The 19,679-nt window shown below is 38.4% G+C and overlaps 1 protein-coding gene across 8 annotated transcripts in view; it reads right to left on the reverse strand.

Annotated features, from left to right (window-relative positions):
* Positions 1–19,679, reverse strand: part of LOC127423423 (forkhead box protein N2-like) — a 50,874-nt gene that overhangs the window by 24,549 nt on the left and 6,646 nt on the right. For 4 of the 8 annotated variants that reach the window (XR_007894315.1, XM_051667707.1, XM_051667710.1 and 1 more), the window contains exons 2-5: positions 8,070–8,662; positions 7,021–7,145; positions 5,483–5,538; positions 5,077–5,145 (exon numbers count right to left, since the gene is read on the reverse strand). Coding sequence is in view for 7 of the 8 variants with exons in the window: in XM_051667707.1 (XP_051523667.1) it covers positions 5,077–5,145; positions 5,483–5,538; positions 7,021–7,145; positions 8,070–8,662 (843 nt within the window). In the remaining variant the exon portion in view is untranslated. Of the gene's footprint in view, positions 1–252; positions 315–367; positions 2,899–5,076; positions 5,200–5,482; positions 5,539–7,020; positions 7,146–8,069; positions 8,663–19,679 lie in introns of those variants that run through there. The other 4 variants (XM_051667706.1, XM_051667705.1, XM_051667709.1 and 1 more) reach the window with 3 other exon arrangements.

Below are 19,679 nucleotides of genomic sequence, written 5' to 3' on the forward strand. Positions count from 1 at the left end.
AATTTTTGTGTGAACTATCCCTTTAAAGTAAGGTCAACAAATTCAACCTTATTGTAAAGAGTAAACAATCAACCTTAATTAGACACAATGTATAAAACAAAAAAATAACAGGGCTACAAATTCTTCCAGTTATAAAAGTGTACCATGTACCATGCTCGTGGAAAGTGCGAACACGGTACATAATAGCAAATTCAGTTCAAAAACAGGTCAGGTTTTTCTTCAAGCAAATATAAATTGTCTATGAACGCTGTCCACCACCGGATAGCGCTATAATCCACCAAAAGCATGAAGAATGAAATATGGTCCTGAAAAACCTATTAAAAAAGCAATTAAAAACACACCTTTAGTTAAATTGACAAACACTAAATCATTAAAAGAAAGAACTCTTTTATTCTTGAATACCATATATAATGCAATAATTGCATATCTTTGCCAAAAATAAACTTTATAAACCTTTTATTAACAGAGGTTAGCTTACAAAATCAAAAATCAGGTTCAGCCTGCCACACATACATGGCATAAGAACATGACAAAATTGATTGGGGAAGTGGCAATTCAGTTAGTGGACTATATCTCAATAATAATAGCAATAGTAATAATTAATAGGCATTTACTTTCAGAATTGGCCTCAATTTCCAAAACTACAGCTTGGTCCCCCTCCTCCCTGCATTAATACTTGCATTCTGTTTTAACACTATGTACAGCTGGGGGGAGAGGGATGTGAATTGGCAGCCATGGTTAAAGTGACAGGGAAAGAGCTTCACGAGGATAGGCAGTTTTAAGGTAATCAACTCAAAGAACTCAGGAAGTTCTAGTATGCCAGTGTCAATGGCAAATGGCAGTTATATTTCACTATTTCACATGCTTGGGTATATAAAATCCTAATGTAGCCTCAAACAAACACTAAAAAGATTCAGGGTTACAGAGTATACACACGTTTTGTGAGCAGCAATTTTGGCGATCTCAAAGGGAACAAAAACCACAGCGTGACAGGTTAAACATGGCTGAGAGTTCTTAGTTCACATTCAGCCATGCTTTTACTGTTTTCCTGGAAAAATTCAGCTGGTTCTCCCATCACTTTTAAGCTCCTTGAGAAAAGCAACTCAAATATAATTTCCACTTTCTGATGACTTTCTCCCATAATCAGCCCCTATCAGCGAGCTGCAGCTCTCCTTGCAGGTTATTTTGTGCAGTTCATTGTCTCCGGTTTCCTTTCAAGCCCTGGGAACTCTATTGAGGTCTGGAGCAGCAAAAGCAGCAGTGGGAAGTGGTGAATCACACAGCTCCCCCTACTGGAGAGCATCGTCACACAGGTTGCACCAAGAACAACAAGACAATAGCCTGATTTGGGTAAAGGTGATACTTATGGCACCAAAATGTCAAGGAGAAGGGGGAAGAGAGAGGGGTTTGAATATCTTGCAGTAGAGGTAAAGATGTTCTTGTTTTGATTGGTCTTTTTTTTTTTTTTTTTGCTCCAAAAGCAAGCAATATGTGCTCCAAAAACAAGCAATATGTGCATGCATTTACTGTCGCCATTTACTCGCCCTTATGTTGTTCAAACCCTGTATGACTTTCTTCCACAAATAACAAAATGAGACATTTAGATTACAACTGAATGTGAGCCTCAGTCACATTTACTTTCATTGCATGGAAGAAAAAAAATGCAATGAATATGAATGGGGACTGAGATTAACATTCTAAAGAAAGTAAGTCTTATGGCTTTGAAACAACATAAGGGTGAGTAAATGTTGACAAAGTTTTCATTTTTGGATGAACTATCACTTTAATCAAGTGAGTGCACATGAAATGGCACAACACCCGATTATGCACATCAGTAGTAGCATTGTAGAAACACAAAAAGAGGTTTCTTTCAAGCTGTTCTCCAGTCTTTTCCAGGGCAGAATAGCTATAGTGGTCAGGTTGGGGAAGCAAAACTGATCCAATCAGAATGCACAGGAGTCGTCACATGGGTTTGACATCATAACTGCAGCAGCAAAAGGCTCCCAGGGGCATGTCATCACCACCACACAGGATATAAACCAGCAGTACAATAATAAAAATAACTACAGGTATTTAGGTCAACTAATTATTGCATTTCTCTTTTTCCTCTATGACGAAGAAGCCCGAGACGTCTTGGGAGCTTGTAAAATCCATGCATTCATTCATTCTATAAATAAGTTTGTGTTGATTTAGAGGTGGAAGCATGCAAATCTTCTATGTTTGAAGCTTTTTTCCAGTCTTTTTTTAAGCGATTAACATCTTCAAACCCTTGTCCTGATAAACTCAAATCATGTGGGCTGTTCATTTGAATCTTTTTTTTTTCTTTTTCTGTACAATAAAACATGTCAGTATGGCTTTTCTCTCCCATGTTTGTATTGCCATATTTGATGAGTGGACCAGGACATACTCCCAGATTAAAAACAAAAGGAAAGAAAAACCTCAACAATTACAAACAAGAAGGAAGATACACCAAACCAGAAGAGAGAGGTTGGGCAGGCCACAGGATAAAGTCACAGAATAGGGGTGAGGTTACAGGGTCTCATTTCCTACTAAGTTTCCTGCTCTTGCGTCTTGAGGTAACTAGACTGGTGCGAATACCAGCCAGGTGTAGGAGCGAGCCAGCTGCCTCCTTTAGCTCCTCATCCACCTCGGGCCGAGATTCTCTCCTGCACCTCTTCCCTGATAGCGAACCCTGCAGCGAACTGCATGGCCATCGGGCCCAACCTCCTCTCTCCTGCTCATGGTGCGAACCCAGGCTGAAGTTGACTGGTTGTGAAGGAGACATCTGGTGAGGGTGGGGCGGGGCAGGGGTGCTGCTGTAGGTGTGATCCTGCTTCGGATCCCGACTCACAACCACCAAATCCCTTTTGGACAGATCTATGGGGCCCTCTTGGTCATCTGGGACAAATTAATGATATGCAGAGTGATAGCTGATGAGTACAGACAGTCTTTGTATTGACTGGGGATGTCAAAAATACCAGTACTTCTATACCAAGATGATACTGAAATAAAAACAGTAACAATACCAGATTTTCTACCATATCAGTAGTACCAAGGACTGACTAAATTCGGAACCTATGCATTGATTTGACTGATAGGCCACTACTTTTGAACCATCGCATGTGTATTTACAAGCGTGCTCTGTAAAGAGTTCTCGTGGTGATACGGCTGTGCGCATGAACAGTCAAATGCACATCTCTGCAACATATTAATGCAGACACCATTGGCAATAGCTTAAGTGAATGTAAACAGAGAGAATAAAATTAGATGTGTGAACATTTTCAAATTTGTTCATCAGGCCTTTGCTACTATGTTGTTATGTCTCATGTTGTCAATATTAATAAAAAAATAACAAGAAGATTGAGAAACACTCATTGTTCTTATTTTCTTTGTTCCTCATTATTAAAGCTAGGGTGTGCAATCTTTTCCAGAAACATTTTTTGTTATACTGGTTGAAAGTTTCTTCACATCCTGATATCAATCAATAATTTAAGTGGTCTAAATGTAAATATATATATATATATATATATATATATATATATATATATATATATATATATATATATATATATATATATATATATATATATATATATATATATATATATATATATATATATATATATATATATATATATATATATATATATCTTCTGTGGAAGGGACAGGACTAAAAAATGATCGACAAATCATTGCATTTGGTCCGAATGTAATGATAGGATGTTCTTCCTGTCTGTCAATCTATATTTGCATACTGCCGCGCAACTTGTTCGCGCAGAATCACATGTCATCAGCACGGGTTCCTTGACGCCGTGAAGAGCGAGCGCGAGAATGGAAGGCGAACCGCAGCTACCTTATGTTCCTCCTGAACCACCAGTAAAAGGAAACAAGAAAAGAAAGACCGTGTTAGAAACTTCTACAATGAAAAAACGTCTGGATCAAGAGCGTGCTAAAAGCAGAATTAACATTGCCGTTGCTTTTCCACGCTGGAGGCAACTGCGGGACTCAAAGGGTCTGAAAAATGACGCCATGGTTGCTTGTCTTTTGGACAGGTAATTACATGGTTTGATTTGTTTTTGATATATTTTGTTAATGTAATGAAGCATTTAGCTCATGTAGTTTGTAGTATGTAGTGATAGAGGAGGCATGGCTTTGGAGACACCTCTGAAGCGAGGGCGGGCTCTATGCTTTCAAAGCTAGCTTGCTAACTGATAGCCTCACTGGATTACACACCCTAGCTTTAACTAAAACTTGAAGCATTGTTTAACTGAAAAATACTTGAAGTTTACCTGACATTGTTGTAATTTAATTTATGAATATTGGTAATAATCACATTTTAGTTTTTGCTGTGGTATTGAAACTGGTATCGAGAATTGTGAAATTTTACTGGTATTAGCACTATTGAAATTTTTGTATTGTGATCCATGTTAGGATAAATTACTCAAAAAGTAATCTGCTAAAAATTACAGATTACTTCTATCAAATTGAAACCCGATTACTTTACTGATTACTCAATAGTAAAAGTAATCATATTACTAATTACATTACTTTAAAGTTACTTTCTAAAACACAAAAATAATTTATATTACTATTATATTATAATAAGTCTATATTTCCTCCTATATCTCTTCGCACACAAGTCATATACTAAGCACTACATGTTCCTCTCTTGCAGTGACTTGTTAGGGGGCACATACCCTTCAGCTATAACAGGAACACAAACATAATAAAAATGTATATTTTAAATGTATTCAACTTAATATGATTTTTGAAATATATGTAACCCTAGTAAAGTAATTAAAAAAGTCAGTAACTGTAATCTGATTACAATAATTAAAAATGTAAAGCAATACACTACTATCTGACTTAAAAGTAATTAGATTATAGTAAATAAATACTTTGTAATCTGATTACACCCAACACTGACTGTGACATCCCTGGTACTGAGATTATGTAAAGAGATGTCCAAATGTATGTCTGATTAAAATAAACCAGATGTAACGTGGATAAAAAGAGGAGAGAATAAAAGGGGAAGGACGAAACATGAGAAGTGGGTGTATGATAGTGGTCTCTTACATGAGTCAATGTTCTGCTCAGAGGCAGACTTTAACAGCATCATGGCAGTGGCAGCATCAAAATCACATTCTGTAAAGAGAAAGACACGTTTGATGCACACAGGTATTGACTACTGGTGTGCATCTTCACGTGTATGTGTGTTTAAGTGAATGAGTCACATCCACCCAGGAGAGAAAAAGTCTCTCTCTCTCTCTCTCTTATTTTAAAGTATCAGTGCCTTGGTTGTCAAGGTTACCAAATACAGGAAAGAGATAGCATCTCTGTGCACAGTGTAGACCGCACAAGTAAGAGGTGAGTGGAACAACAGAAGCTGAGATGAGTGACAGGCTTTAATGTCTGCTTATGGTGTGTAAACGATGTGACCATGTTATGGAGTTTCTGAACAGAACTGATGAAGTCTACTAACCTTTAAGGGCACAGCCCTGCTCTGATGTGAAGAGGTGATGAGGAGGAGACGAGGCACTATAGAGGAGAAAAAAAAAAGAACATTTAAGACTAATAGAGCCCGTCCACTTTTTCAGCCGTCTTATTCCGGAAGTAATTTTCCCATTCATTTTTTCCATATTGATTTAATAATGTATTTCATAAAAGAGTTCTAAACCATGAACCAAACCAACCAGCTCCGAAGGTAAATCACATCATTACATACTTTGATTTGAAGCAAAAAATTATCTGGAAAATCGGACAAAAAGACAAAGGTGCAAGACTGCGCAGGGATAGTTCACCCAAAAATGAAAATTCTCTCATTATTTACCCAGTCTTATGCCATCCCTTTCTTTCTTCTGCTGAACACAAACGAAGATTTTTAGAAGAATATCTCAGCTCCGTAGGTCCATAAAATGCAAGTGAATGGTGGCCAGAAATTTGAAGGTCCATAAAGCATATAAAGGCAGCATAAAATACCCCATAAGACTCCAGTGGTTTAATTTATATCTCCAGAGCGATATGATAGGTGTGGGTGAGAAACGGATCAATATTTAAGTCCTTATTTACTATAAATATTCACTTCCACAATCTACCTGTGTTTTTGGCAATTCACATTCTTCTTGAATATCGCCATCTACTGGGCAGGAAGGAGAATTTATAGTAAAAAAGAACTTAAATATTTATCAGTTTCTCACCCACACTTATCATATTACTTTAACAGGATTTTTAAAAAAATGAAGTTGAAATAATGTGGACTGATGGCTTCAACAGAAGCATATACCATTGATAAACAACATCAGAGCTCAAGGTAGGTCTGTCTTTGAAAGTTTATAAGTTATAGTTCAAAATCAATTCGCCTATTGAGAAAATTAATGGGCAATTTTACTTCCGGGACCAGATTTTTTGTGGCCCATTAGATATGGTTATGGATGGTATGACCAAAAATGTTTATCACGGTACAAGTAATTTTATATCATGGTACCAGTATATAACACAGTTATTTTTGCTGGAAAATGTTTAATATATTACATAACCATGTAGATAATGCCTATTTTTGGCAATGCAAGGAATTACATACTGGAAAGTGCAAAAACTGCAGCTTCACATTATGTAAAAATTTAATTAAAAACCAAAGATTCAAAACAGTCATTTAATAGTAGTTTGAAGCCACTGTAAAATAGCCAACCTACAGGTCAACAAAGCTGTCTACACTAGGAGTGCTCAACTGTAATAGTTTTCTGCTTCATGTTAGCTTTTGAAAATCGTAACATGTATATACGGCAGTGTAAATGGTATAGCAGGATCTCTACCATCACATGGTACACAGTGCACGTCATACTGCCCAGCCCTACTGTGGGTTGAATATTTCATTGGGTGGACATCATGAAATATTAGTTAGCAGTAAACAGACATTGTTCACTTAAAATACTAATTTAAGCCTTGATAAATGGCAGAATGATCAAAAATTCTATGCATCAAATCCCCACACATTAGACATAATCAGGGCAGTGTTGATACCTGGGAGGGGAGGCAGGAGGAGTGCAGAAGGCATGTGCATTTGGGAAGTGCTGCTTCTTCAGGGCTTGCATCAGCATGGGCCGGAACTCAGGGTGAACACACCACAGAGAGCCTTTCCCATTGGCCTAGAAGAAACAGAACAGGGAGGAGATAGAACCACAAGAAACAAGCATGATCTCAGCATGGTACTGTGAGGACCAGGCTCAGGTTAAAAGAAAACAGGGCCACACCATCTGTCTGTCTTCACACTACAGATATGGCTCTTACACTGTACATTCATGAGCACATCACAGAATAGCTGCAAAATGATAATTTGTGGACAAAACTAGAATAACCCCATGGGAAGGATGCAGAATGTCAGCACCTAGTATCTACTCTATTTGAGTGGGGGTATTTTGTGTGTGTTTGAATAGAGTGCTCATCACCCTTTGTCTGAGGTGTGGTCCTGCAGGGGAATATGACCTTGACTCACTTCACTAGCCATGTTCATAAACAGGAAAGAGGAAACATTGCCATGGCAACAGACACCAGGCTGAGACATATGAAACCCACAGATTCACACACAATGTCTCACAACATTGAATGGAACATACCATCCTCACCGTTCCATAAATCAATTTGCCCTCTATGGGTCATGTACAAGAAATGAAAACATCTGCCTTGCTCAGTTTAACTGGCTGTGTTCCCTGCTTTGAACACATTAGCGTTTAAAAAGCCCTAAACCAACAACCCTTTTGACAACCCTGTTAGCACACTGAAGTCAACCTGCACTCCTTCATACACTGACCCAGTTAATTAAATGTCTGGGCTAATGCTCTGCAGCAATGTTGTGTGAATCGCTCTTGCGAAAAAGATGTTGTTCCAATTTATACAACTGATAGTTCTGGTACTCTTATTTAATTGAACAAGTGGTGTTGCAAGAGTAATTATATTTAGTATAACACCACTGGAACGCTTCACTTGGTGAGTAAATTATGACAGAATTTGCAATTTTGGGAGTACTATCCCTTTAAGTATACCACATGGGACTATCCATTTTGTGTTCTTACCTTTCCTATGCTTCGCTCTACTTTGCGGAAGCACTTGTTCAGGGAGAGGTTGTGGCGCACCGAGTTCTTCCAGCCAGTGGGGGCACTAGAGAAATATGGAAAATGTTTGAGGATCCAGCCATAGATGTCCTTCACAGGAAGAGATTTGCTGGGTGACTGCTCGATAGCCATGTATATCAGTAAGGAGAAAGATAATGGAGGCTTTGACTTGTGTGGATCTCTCTCACTTCCTGCACTCCCTGCTGAGATGGATGAAGTGGATAAGGTGGTGTTACTGTGTAGTGACCCACCACAACCCTCAATGTCAAACAGTGGGCTTTTGTTGGATTGTGCCTCGGGTCCGCCGAGAGTGAAGTTCTGCAGCAAGTTCTCATGAAGCCAATTCAGGTTGGTTAGCTCATCGTCTTCTGACTCGCCTCCTACGACACTCAGCGCTCCAGCTCGACCGATCTGGTCCAGACTGGTAGCCATGGGGCTGGACGCACTCTCTGCTTCAGGGAGAGTCCCTGCTCCACACACTCCCTGCGCTCCAGGCGATTCGGCTTTTTTATCTGGAGACATCCCGATTATTGGACCCATCAAACCAGGAGGGTCTGTGGAGACAAAGTGTAATCAGCTTACTTTAATGATTACTTCATCTAAAAAGTAATCACATTACTAATTATTTTACTTTTTAAAGTTACATTCTAAATCACTTTTCCTAGAAAAGTTTTTGGTTTTCCACTCAAAATGTCTATATTTTCTCCTCTTTCATTGTCGCACACCCTTCAGCTGTCACAGTAACGCTAACAGACGTACATATGAATTCATATTTTAAATGTATTATACATATTAATTTAGCACAAGTAATGTACTTAAAAGTAATTACTTTAAAGTCAGTAACTGTAATCTGCTTATAATAATTTCAAATGTAATCAATACACTACTTTCTGACTTAAAGTAATTAGATTACAGTAGTTAATTACTTGTAATCGAATACACCCAACACTGCATCTAAGCCATACCTGAAAACATTTAAACAGTGGCTCGTGGGACTATCAAAACATTGCTGTGTTTGTTTGAGAATTCTACCCAACAGAGTAAACTCACAGCAATCAATTAATGGTGTGACTTTGTGGTGGGACTAAATGTTCATCTTACCAAGGGAATATGAGGGGAGTGTTTGGCTAAATAAGAGATGTGAAAAACTTCATGTTTTTAAAATTGTCTAGTTGGTGGGTTGTTTACTCCAGGTTTTGTTTTTAATAAATATATTATAAACGCAACATGTTCTTTGCAATATTAAATAATTATATTTCTCATTGCACAAAAAGAAAGCCAAAAGAAATTATTCAGATATTATGTGGATAATATTTACTTGATTTCCTTAATTTGACAGCATCTTTTTAGCCCACTATTAGATTAATGTTTTCAATTCAACTGAAATGTCTTTAGAAAGCAAAATTATATAATTGTCAATTTAGGCTAATGTTTTTTTTTTATTCTGTTTTTTTTTACACTTTTCGTAGTTTGGTGCGAAAAGTGCAAATCAATCCCAGAACAACAGCAAAGGACCTTGTGAAGATGCTGGAGGAAACAGGTAGACAAGTATCTATATCCACAGTAAAACGTGTCCTATATCAACATAACCTGAAAGGCTGCTCAGCAAGGAAGAAGCCACTGCTCCAAAACCACCATAAAAAAGTCAGACTAGTTTGCAAATGCACATGGGGACAAAAATCTTACTTTCTGGGGAAATTTCCTCTGGTCTGATGAAACAAAAATGGAACTTTTTAGCCATTATGATCATCGTTATGTTTGGAGGAAAAAGGGTGAGGCTTGCAAGCCGAAGAACACCATCCCAACGGTGAAGCATGAGGGTGGCAACATCATGTTGTGGGGTTGCTTTGCTGCAGGAGGGACTGGTGCACTTCACAAAATATATGGCATCACGAGGAAGGAAAATTATGTGGATATATTGAAGCAACATCTCAAGATATCAGCCATGAAGAAAGCTCGGTCACAAATGGGTCTTCCAAATGGACAATAACCCCAAGCATACCTCCAAAGTTGTGGCAAAATGGCTTAAGGACAACTGAAAAAGCATGTGCGAGCAAAGAGGCCTACAAACCTGACTCAGTTACACCAGTTCTGTCTGGAGAAGTGGGCAAAAATTCCAGTAACATATTGTGAGAAGCTTGTGGAAGGCTACCTAAAACGTTTGACCCAAGTTAAACAATTTAAAGGCAATGCAACCAAATACTAACAAAGTGTATGTAAACTTCTGACCCACTGGGAATGTGATGAAAGAAATAAAAGCTGAAATAAATAATTCTCTCTACTATTTCTTAAAAAATTTTAAATAGTGATCCTAACTGACCTAAGCCAGGGAATGTTTTCTATGACTAAATGTCAGGAATTGTGAAAAACTGAGTTTAAATGTATTTGGATAAGATGTATGTAAACTTCTGACTTCAACTCTATGTCTCTAAATTCATCCCCTTTAAAGCACCACTTTTAAATATATTAAAGAGCACCTATTATGATTTTTAAACGTGCCTAATTTTGTTTTAAAGGTCTCATACAAAAGATTTACATGCATCCAAGGTAAAAAAAACACTTTAATTTGCTCATAATTTAAATTGCAGCATTACCTTTTTTCCCAGTGTCAAAAACGACTCGTTCAATGATCCGTTCTAAAGGATTCATTCTAAACTCTCTACACTCTGCTCTGATTGGTCAGATGTCTCAGTCTGTTGTGATTGGTCTACCGCTTATTGTAGTGTTTGAGTCAAACGGTCAAAGCTGTTTGTGAGCAGCCAATGAAAAGCAGAGGTGGGTTTTTCTGTTACAAAATTACGTAGGTTAGAACAGGAAGTAAGTCTGGAATTACTAACGACTCGTTTCAGGTGTTCAGAATCGGTTCTTTCTTTTGGGAGTCAATAACTCCATTTGTCGTGCACTTTGATTTTTGAAACTTTGCAGACTTTTTTTTACATTCACAAACAGCTATATAACACACTACATGAAAGGTAATATTTGAAAAACCATAATACAGGTGCATCTCAATAAATTAGAATGTTGTGGAAAAGTTCATTTATTTCAGTAATTCAACTCAAATTGTGAAACTAGTGTATTAAATAAATTCAATGCACACAGACTGAAGTAGTTTAAGTCTTTGGTTCTTTTAATTGTGATGATTTTGGCTCACATTTAACAAAAACCCACCAATTCACTATCTCAAAAAATTAGAATACATCAGAAGACCAATAAAAAAAAAACATTTTTAGTGAATTGTTGGCCTTCTGGAAAGTATGTTCATTTACTGTATATGTACTCAATACTTGGTAGGGGCTCCTTTTGCTTTAATTACTGCCTCAATTCGGCGTGGCATGGAGGTGATCAGTTTGTGGCACTGCTGAGGTGGTATGGAAGCCCAGGTTTCTTAGACAGTGGCCTTCAGCTCATCTGCATTTTTTTGGTCTCTTGTTTCTCATTTTCCTCTTGACAATACCCCATAGATTCTCTATGGGGTTCAGGTCTGGTGAGTTTGCTGGCCAGTCAAGCACACCAACACCATGGTCATTTAACCAACTTTTGGTGCTTTTGGCAGTGTGGGCAGGTGCCAAATCCTGCTGGAAAATGAAATCAGCATCTTTAAAAAGCTGGTCAGCAGAAGGAAGTAAGCGGGTGCAGTGACTTTGGTTTTCAAAAAACACAATGGACCAACACCAGCAGATGACACTGCACCCCAAATCATCACAGACTGTGGAAACTTAACACTGGACTTCAAGCAACTTGGGCTATGAGCTTCTCCACCCTTCCTCCAGACTCTAGGACCTTGGTTTCCAAATGAAATACAAAACTTGCTCTCATCTGAAAAGAGGACTTTGGACCACTGGGCAACAGTCCAGTTTTTCTTCTCCTTAGCCCAGGTAAGACACCTCTGATGTTGTCTGTGGTTCAGGAGTGGCTTAACAAGAGGAATACGACAACTGTAGCCAAATTCCTTGACACGTCTGTGTGTGGTTGATGCCTTGACCCCAGCCTCAGTCCATTCCTTGTGAAGTTCACCTAAATTCTTGAATCGATTTTGCTTGACAATCCTCATAAGGCTGCGGTTCTCTCGGTTGGTTGTGCATCTTTTTCTTCCACACTTTTTCCTTCCACTCAACTTTCTGTTAACATGCTTGGATACAGCACTCTGTGAACAGCCAGCTTCTTTGGCAATGAATGTTTGTGGCTTACCCTCCTTGTGAAGGGTGTCAATGATTGTCTTCTGGACAACTGTCAGATCAGCAGTCTTCCCCATGATTGTGTAGCCTAGTGAACCAAACTGAGAGACCATTTTGAAGGCTCAGAAACCTTTGCAGGTGTTTTGAGTTGATTCTCTGATTGGCATGTCACCATATTCTAATTTTTTGAGATAGTGAATTGGTGGGTTTTTGTTAAATGTGAGCCAAAATCATCACAATTAAAAGAACCAAAGACTTAAACTACTTCAGTCTGTGTGCACTGAATTTATTTAATACACGAGTTTCACAATTTGAGTTGAATTACTGAAATAAATGAACTTTTCCACGACATTCTAATTTATTGAGATGCACCTGTAGGTGCTCTTTAAAGAAAAAAAAAAAGAAGGCAAATAAATTTAGATAATCTCACATGTAAACCATCCTGACACATCCCTACTTTAAATATAACTAAAGTTGTCAAATTGCTGTGATCGAGGCGAACATAAATAATAAGAATTTCAAATATTCTTATACTGTATAGTATAATAATAGTAACTGCATTAGGAGACATCAATGTTTAATATCTTTTCAATTTTCTTATTTCTATGCATTCGGATCTCTGAATCTGCATCATCTTTCCTCTTTCTCTTGGAAGAATTAAGAGGCCCTTGAGGGCACTCATAGAACAGAGTTAAGGGCCTCTTAGGTGTCTACTCAAGTGTCTAAGAGAACCCTGACCCTCTTCTTCAACCACACCAGAACAACTGCAGTGCGTACTTTAGGGTTCTTAAACTCAATGCTGGTCTGTTATCAGCGTCGTGGCTTAAGACAAAGACGGAGAGGATAAGTGATATTCAGCTCTGACCCCTTCATTTGAGTGCCAGGGGCCCGGCATGGTGGCCCCAAAAGCCTGGAGAAACAAGAAGCCCTCCAAGCACAGGAAATTAACTCAGAGAGACCAATCAGAAAGCTACTCTGCTGCAGACTAAGTGACTTCCTTTTATGGACAGCCACGAAAAGCACACAGAATATTGATAAATAAATCATCTGCTCAAGTCAAAGAGGGCTGAGTGCCTAGGAGAGTGAACGTTTCTCTGACCACTATTATACCCACTGCCATGGAAACCATACAGCACATCAATAAATAAATAATCCCATAAAGTGCTGCTCTGAATCATTCTCTCTCCCACTCTGGAGAATAGAGTGGAGCGCGCAGGGAGGGGGTTCCTCTTCCCCTTTCTTTCTGACTGTTCGAAAACACCCCAGACACAAATAAAACGTGTTCCTGTTCATATGGGTACTGTGATAATAGGTGCTGACAAAACCTTACTTGATAAAACTAAGCTGAAACCAAACAATCTGTCTCCCTTGTCCACATCATTAGACCCCTGTTGTGTATTGCCGAACATGCCGTTCTGTTTTTACAATAACGTCCTCTTTGATTGTCTTTCTCCATGGGCACTGAAAGACAGGTACGGTAGCAGCATCTCCTCCAAAGCACATCTTGCTCCAGCCAGAGACCTGATCTCTGCACACAGGGCGGCTCTCATTAGCAAGACAAATCTAACTGCCTCCAACAAGCTCATCAGCCCATCTCCACACCCTCCATCTCCACAGACACATAATGCTAATGATGGCACTCCACCGCTCTTAACCACTTCAAACACAAATACACAAAATTAACCCACAAGTTTGTCTATACAACTGCCCCTTTTAATTCATATTGGCTGGGGGGGGGGGGAATCACACAGCTAGGCTGTATGGGAAAGCTGTGCCATTTAAAGTAGCTTTTATACACTCAAAAATTAAGACAACCTTATATTACTTAATAGCAGGGCTGTCACGATTATGAAATTTGGCTGATTACTTGTCAAAAAAATGTATTGCGATTATGCCGATTAATTGTCTGTTTTAGGGCTTTCGCGATTGTGACGATTAATTGTCTTACAAATTGTATGACAATTTGTATAGAAAGGTGTATGTGTGCTTCATTTTAAGAATTCACCTATTTATATTTGACTTGAAATGATACAATAAAATAGAACTATAAGATTTCCTTCAAAGTTTTTAATACTTACGAATGAAATGAAAAATAATATTTTAAATATCAGAATATTTCCAGATAATTAAAATATGTCTCTTTTTAGTCAACTGTAGTCAACTTTAGTGTTGATCCATTTTACATTTACACTGTTGTTTTTGGAACCCAGCCAACCTAATTAGCTATTGTATTGTATTGTACTGTATTGTATTGTATTATATGAAATAGTAAAATATTTTTGTCCTAAATTTTTCACTTTCAAAAGTTATTTTAAGACTCTCAGATTAAACCCACCATTTCTCATGAAGGAAGACATTAGAGATTCAGTGTGTATATAAAAATGTGTGTTTACTGACTAATTTCCATCAAAGTTTGATAAAGGATTCATTCAGTATCGAACCGTTGATGTTTGCATTAGCAAGAAAAGTACAGGATAGCGGGAAGAGCATATGCATCTGCCATAAAATTGTTGGAGATGGAGATCGGGGGCCTGGGTATCTCAGCAAGTAAAGACGCTGACTACCACCCCTGGAGTCACGAGTTCAAAATCATGGCAGAGTAGTGGCGCGCGCCAAAGACAGATGTAGAAACAAAGAAGCGAGTTAAGTGCATACACTAAAGTCAAGTGCACAAACACGACTGTTTGCAGACCAGCTGTATCAAATACATGACCATTTGCACCCGAATGAAACTACGATCCTGAAATTCTCACAAATCCACGCAAATAGCAATGGGAGAGTTTATTCATGATAACAAGCCAACAAACAACATGAAAGACGAGCTCGCACCCATTATTGCACTGATTTGCACACAACGGGGGAAAACACAGAAGAAAATAATGACGAGGCAGCGGTTAGGGAGATGTTGGTGATGTTTTCATTTAATTATTTTTTTTAATGCTTTTCTCTACTCTTGTGCGCTCTCCATTTCATTGGCTTCTGCTTTATTGCCGGTCATTGCCGGTCACTTGCTTGTCAGAACAGTTCGCACACCTCTTGATAAAGGTTTGAAATCCATCGTAGCTTTTGCGACAGGGTCATGCGATCTTCTACTTACAGAGCAAACAGATGGAATAGTGCATACGAGACGCTTGATAAATTTATGAAGCAACAACTGCGCTATTTAAACCGCTTTACTATTACCTGTGCAGGTGAGGAGAGGAGAAGCTGACAGCTGCACTCTCATAGAAGCAGATATCTCTCTCATCCTGGACCAGCAACTTCCAGTTGTGGTTAAAAATTAAAATGAATAGCATGGCATAGATTAATTTTAAATAATAATTAAATACTATTAAATTATCTATAATGCTTAAAAATAAAAAAAATTATATAATCAGTTGAAGTAATAGTAGTTTTGATGGAGAATCAATAATTTTTTTTTCTAAAGAAAGAAACTGAAAAACTGACTATAGAACCATTTATTTCATCTTGTGGATGTTCCATGTTTTGTTCACAGCTCATACTGAATGTAAAAGGCCAGTTTATGTAATGTGACTCATTCTGATTTTTTAAAACAGCTGTTAAATAAAAAGCTGAAAGGGAAAAAAGACAGTAAAAAGAAATTGAAGGACAAGATGCATCGTGATGCATCGAGAATCGTTTTATAATCTAATCGTTACCCTTTGAATCGTAATCGAATCGAATCGTGAGGCCAGTGCAGATTCCAACCTCTAGTCTCCGCGGTAACGCGCTCAACAAGCCACATGATAAGATGTGTGGATTGATGTCTCAGACGCGAAGGCAACTGAGATTCATCCTCCGACACCTGGATTGAGGAAAGTCACTACGCCACCACGAGGACCTAGAGCACATTGAGCATACCAAATTGGGGAGAAAAGGGGAGAGGGGATAAAGGGGTTTGCTAAATGTTTAAGCTAGGGATGTGCAAAATTACCAATTTTCACAATGTACTAGTCAGTCAGTTATTTAAAAGACTAGACAACTAGTCTGTGTAAAGGCTCAGTTATGTCCACGTGACCCCGATCAGATGTCTTTTAGAGGGATATACGGACACTAAGTGCAGCACTTCAAAATGGTGAATAACAGATATTCAACAAATGAATAGGCTAAATAACTATAACATCTTATTGCACAAAACTATCAAAGTAAGAAAAGTAAGAAAGCATTCAACACAGAGCGGCACAAAACCACTTATGCGCATCCTGAATACTTCAGGGCGAACCTCGCTGCGCATTCAAAAGCGCAAAGCTGCAAGATAATATTACAGGTACATAACTAGTTCACGACATCAAACCTTTTTTACTGCAACTATTTATTTAAGCACTCTCAGACAGAATCATCAGCAAAACACTTTAATCTCTCCACAGCACCTCACAAATATGGGAATATTACTCACAGCAGAGGATTTAACAGTGATTTTGACATTTCTGTCCTGATTCCTGTAGCTGTTGGAATTGGTCTGTCAAGCATCAGTCCTGACACGAGGGCTCCCAGTGCATCTCCATCACTGTGTGAGAGCTGATCTAAAAGCTTAGCAGGAACGTCACCTAACGGCATTAGAAAGCTGCTGGAGATTAACTACTTTTTATTCTTCCCTGTATTATCCAGAATTCAGGTATTGTCCTTGATGTCGAGGAGACATCTGACAGAGACTAATGGATTTATTTCCAGTCACAATAAGTTCTGAGAAACTCTGATTTTTTTTGTTTTTTGTTTTTTTACAAAGACCTATACAGTACAAAGACCTTGTTGTTGTTAAGTTTGATAGGGGCTCCTTTTTTCTACAATTCTGAATCACGTTTCAAAGCTAAAGCTACTTAAACACATTCATATGCACGGGTTCTGGAATCTTGAAAGCTGTAATCCACAAAAGTAAAGACCGTATGAACAATACCAGAGTTTGTTTCATGTCACCATTTTAAATATATATACTGTATAAAAAAATTAAAAAAAATGTATTTCATCTTTTTCAAAAGTTTCATCTCTAATGAGTGTGCGCATAACAAATGCTTGCAATGCTTTGCTTTTTCTATGATTGTGCAAAAATACATATTTTCATACTCAAGTAGTTGCCTGATAGAAAACATCGACTAATCAACAGAAGCCCTGTAGCTGAATAGCGGCGCTTCTAGGGGGCTTTTACAAAAGATGTGTTCCTTATGTAAAACAGCTGGATGAAGCACAAGGAAATGGAACAAAACACAATGGTCCTGAGACACATTTTTAACTCTACACGGTGTTGGAAAAAATATAATGCATTAATACCCATCCATAGCTTTTTTAATACAATAATGAGAGTGGAAAAAGAAAAAATATTTCACAAAAAGAATGTATAGAAACCCTAAAGTGGCTTTCACGTGACTCGTGTCGGGGCGTCCATGCATCACTCAATGGCACAAGAAATGTAGTGCAGATAACATCTTGTTTTGATTTTAAAATGATATGCCATCTGAATTGTCCGGTAATCATTGGCTGTCGCTTCAAAAGGTTAGCAGCAACGGGGTCAAAGTTGAAATTGTTTGAACTTTGAGCGCTGCATTACAAGGCTTGATGAAAGTGGATAATGCTGAAGATGAAGCTTCACTCCATAGAGCTCAATTTATTCAACAACACTGACACGAGCCATAAAAGAGCTGCAGTTTTGCTGTAGTATTATTGCATGATGTTCGACTAGTCATCCAACAGCTGACTAGCGGGGTCGACTACTAACATTAATATTTTTAGTGGTGGGGGTTTCAATGGGAGATGCACTTCTCAAATTAACTAAGATACACAACTTCTTGGAGAGCGTTTTTGCATGATGATAACTTGCTGTGCTTAACAGTGATAAACAGTGAGCACAGTAAAACCCTCTGCAAGAAGTTCCGTCTCTTTAATGCTTTAGGTTTAGTTCTCTTATTCGCTGTTGTTACAGCAAAGCGTCGAATCAACAATACATTTCAAGACAATCAATATCAGATGTGAGTAATGTTTCCATATTTGTAAGGTGCTGTGGAGAGATTAAAGTCTTTTGCTGATTGTCTGTCTGACATTGCTTAAATAAAAAGTTGCAGTAAAAAGGTTTAAACTAATGTCATGAACTAGATATGTACCCACAATATTATCTTTCAGCTTTGCACTTTTGAATGCGGGCTACGATGAAGCACATCATTCTGTTTCGGGATGTGCATAAATGGTTTTGTGCGCTCTGTATTGGAGCCGTTCTTATTTCTTACTATTCTTACTTTTATAGTTTTGTGCGATATGATGTTAAAATTATTTGGCCTATTCATTACTTGAATACCCAGCAGTCTCCATGTTGAAGTGCTGCACTTAGCGTCCGTATATCCCTCTGAAACGTCTGAAAAACGTATAACCAACCTCTGACTGGGGTCAGGTGAACATAATGGAGCCTAGATATTCATTATCCTTAACACCGACTAGTTGTCAAAAATCCGTCTGACTAGTTGATTATGAAAATTAGTAGTTTTGCACATCTCTATTTCATGTAGGCCTAAACAAAAAGTGCCTACAAATCAATAAGATATCAGCAAGATTTATTCCAGGATCCATTTCTTAGAGGTTTACATGGTGGTGGCATGTATGCATTCATACACAAAAGCCCCCACGCCATTTCCACAGCATGCTGACTGGACTTCCCCCTGTGTCACTGTCACACCCAACAGTCTCAATTAAACACACCCTGTTTATTCACACAGGAGTGACCAACACAATGGAGGCCATTGTAACCACAATGACACAGGGGCAAACTATCCTCATCAAGGCAGTGCCTAACATTAGCATCACTGTCAATGGGCAGAGGGGCCCTATAATGCCTGCCGGCTGCTCTACGGACTTAAATCTTTCAGAAAGAAGGCGAGGGATCCTAAACTAGAAGGAGGGGGACAGACTTAAACTAAGAACACATGGTCGAGTTGGGGGTTGGGGTGGGCACAAAGTGTGACATAGCCCAGGCAAATGAGGGTAGAAAAGCTCACATTTGCAACTGAAATCCAGAGCAGTCGCCTATATTTGATTACCACGCCCCAGTGTCACCATGTAGCCATGGCAACCACAGCGTTATAGCCTCTTGGGGATGTGAGTTGCGCCTCCTGGTATAACGTTGAGGGCATAAGGCACAAAAAGAGGCTAACAGCAGATGAAAAATATGTGCAGCTGGACATATAATGAGAGGATGGAAGAAGGAGGGGTCACTGAACAAAAGCATTGTCGTTACAGGGCGCATAAAAACGTGGACATAAGTTTAATTTGTTTTGTTTTTCAATTGAGTTAAGATGTTTTACCAAAAAACAACAACACATTAAGAACTCTGTATATTATTTTATAGTCATCAAACATGCTGTGCCACTCATCCAGGCAAGGTTGCCAAAATTTGTGGTTTTACTAACAAGACATA

The sequence above is a fragment of the Myxocyprinus asiaticus genome, chromosome 32 (genome assembly GCF_019703515.2).
Source record: "Myxocyprinus asiaticus isolate MX2 ecotype Aquarium Trade chromosome 32, UBuf_Myxa_2, whole genome shotgun sequence".
Lineage (NCBI taxonomy): Eukaryota > Metazoa > Chordata > Actinopteri > Cypriniformes > Catostomidae > Myxocyprinus > Myxocyprinus asiaticus.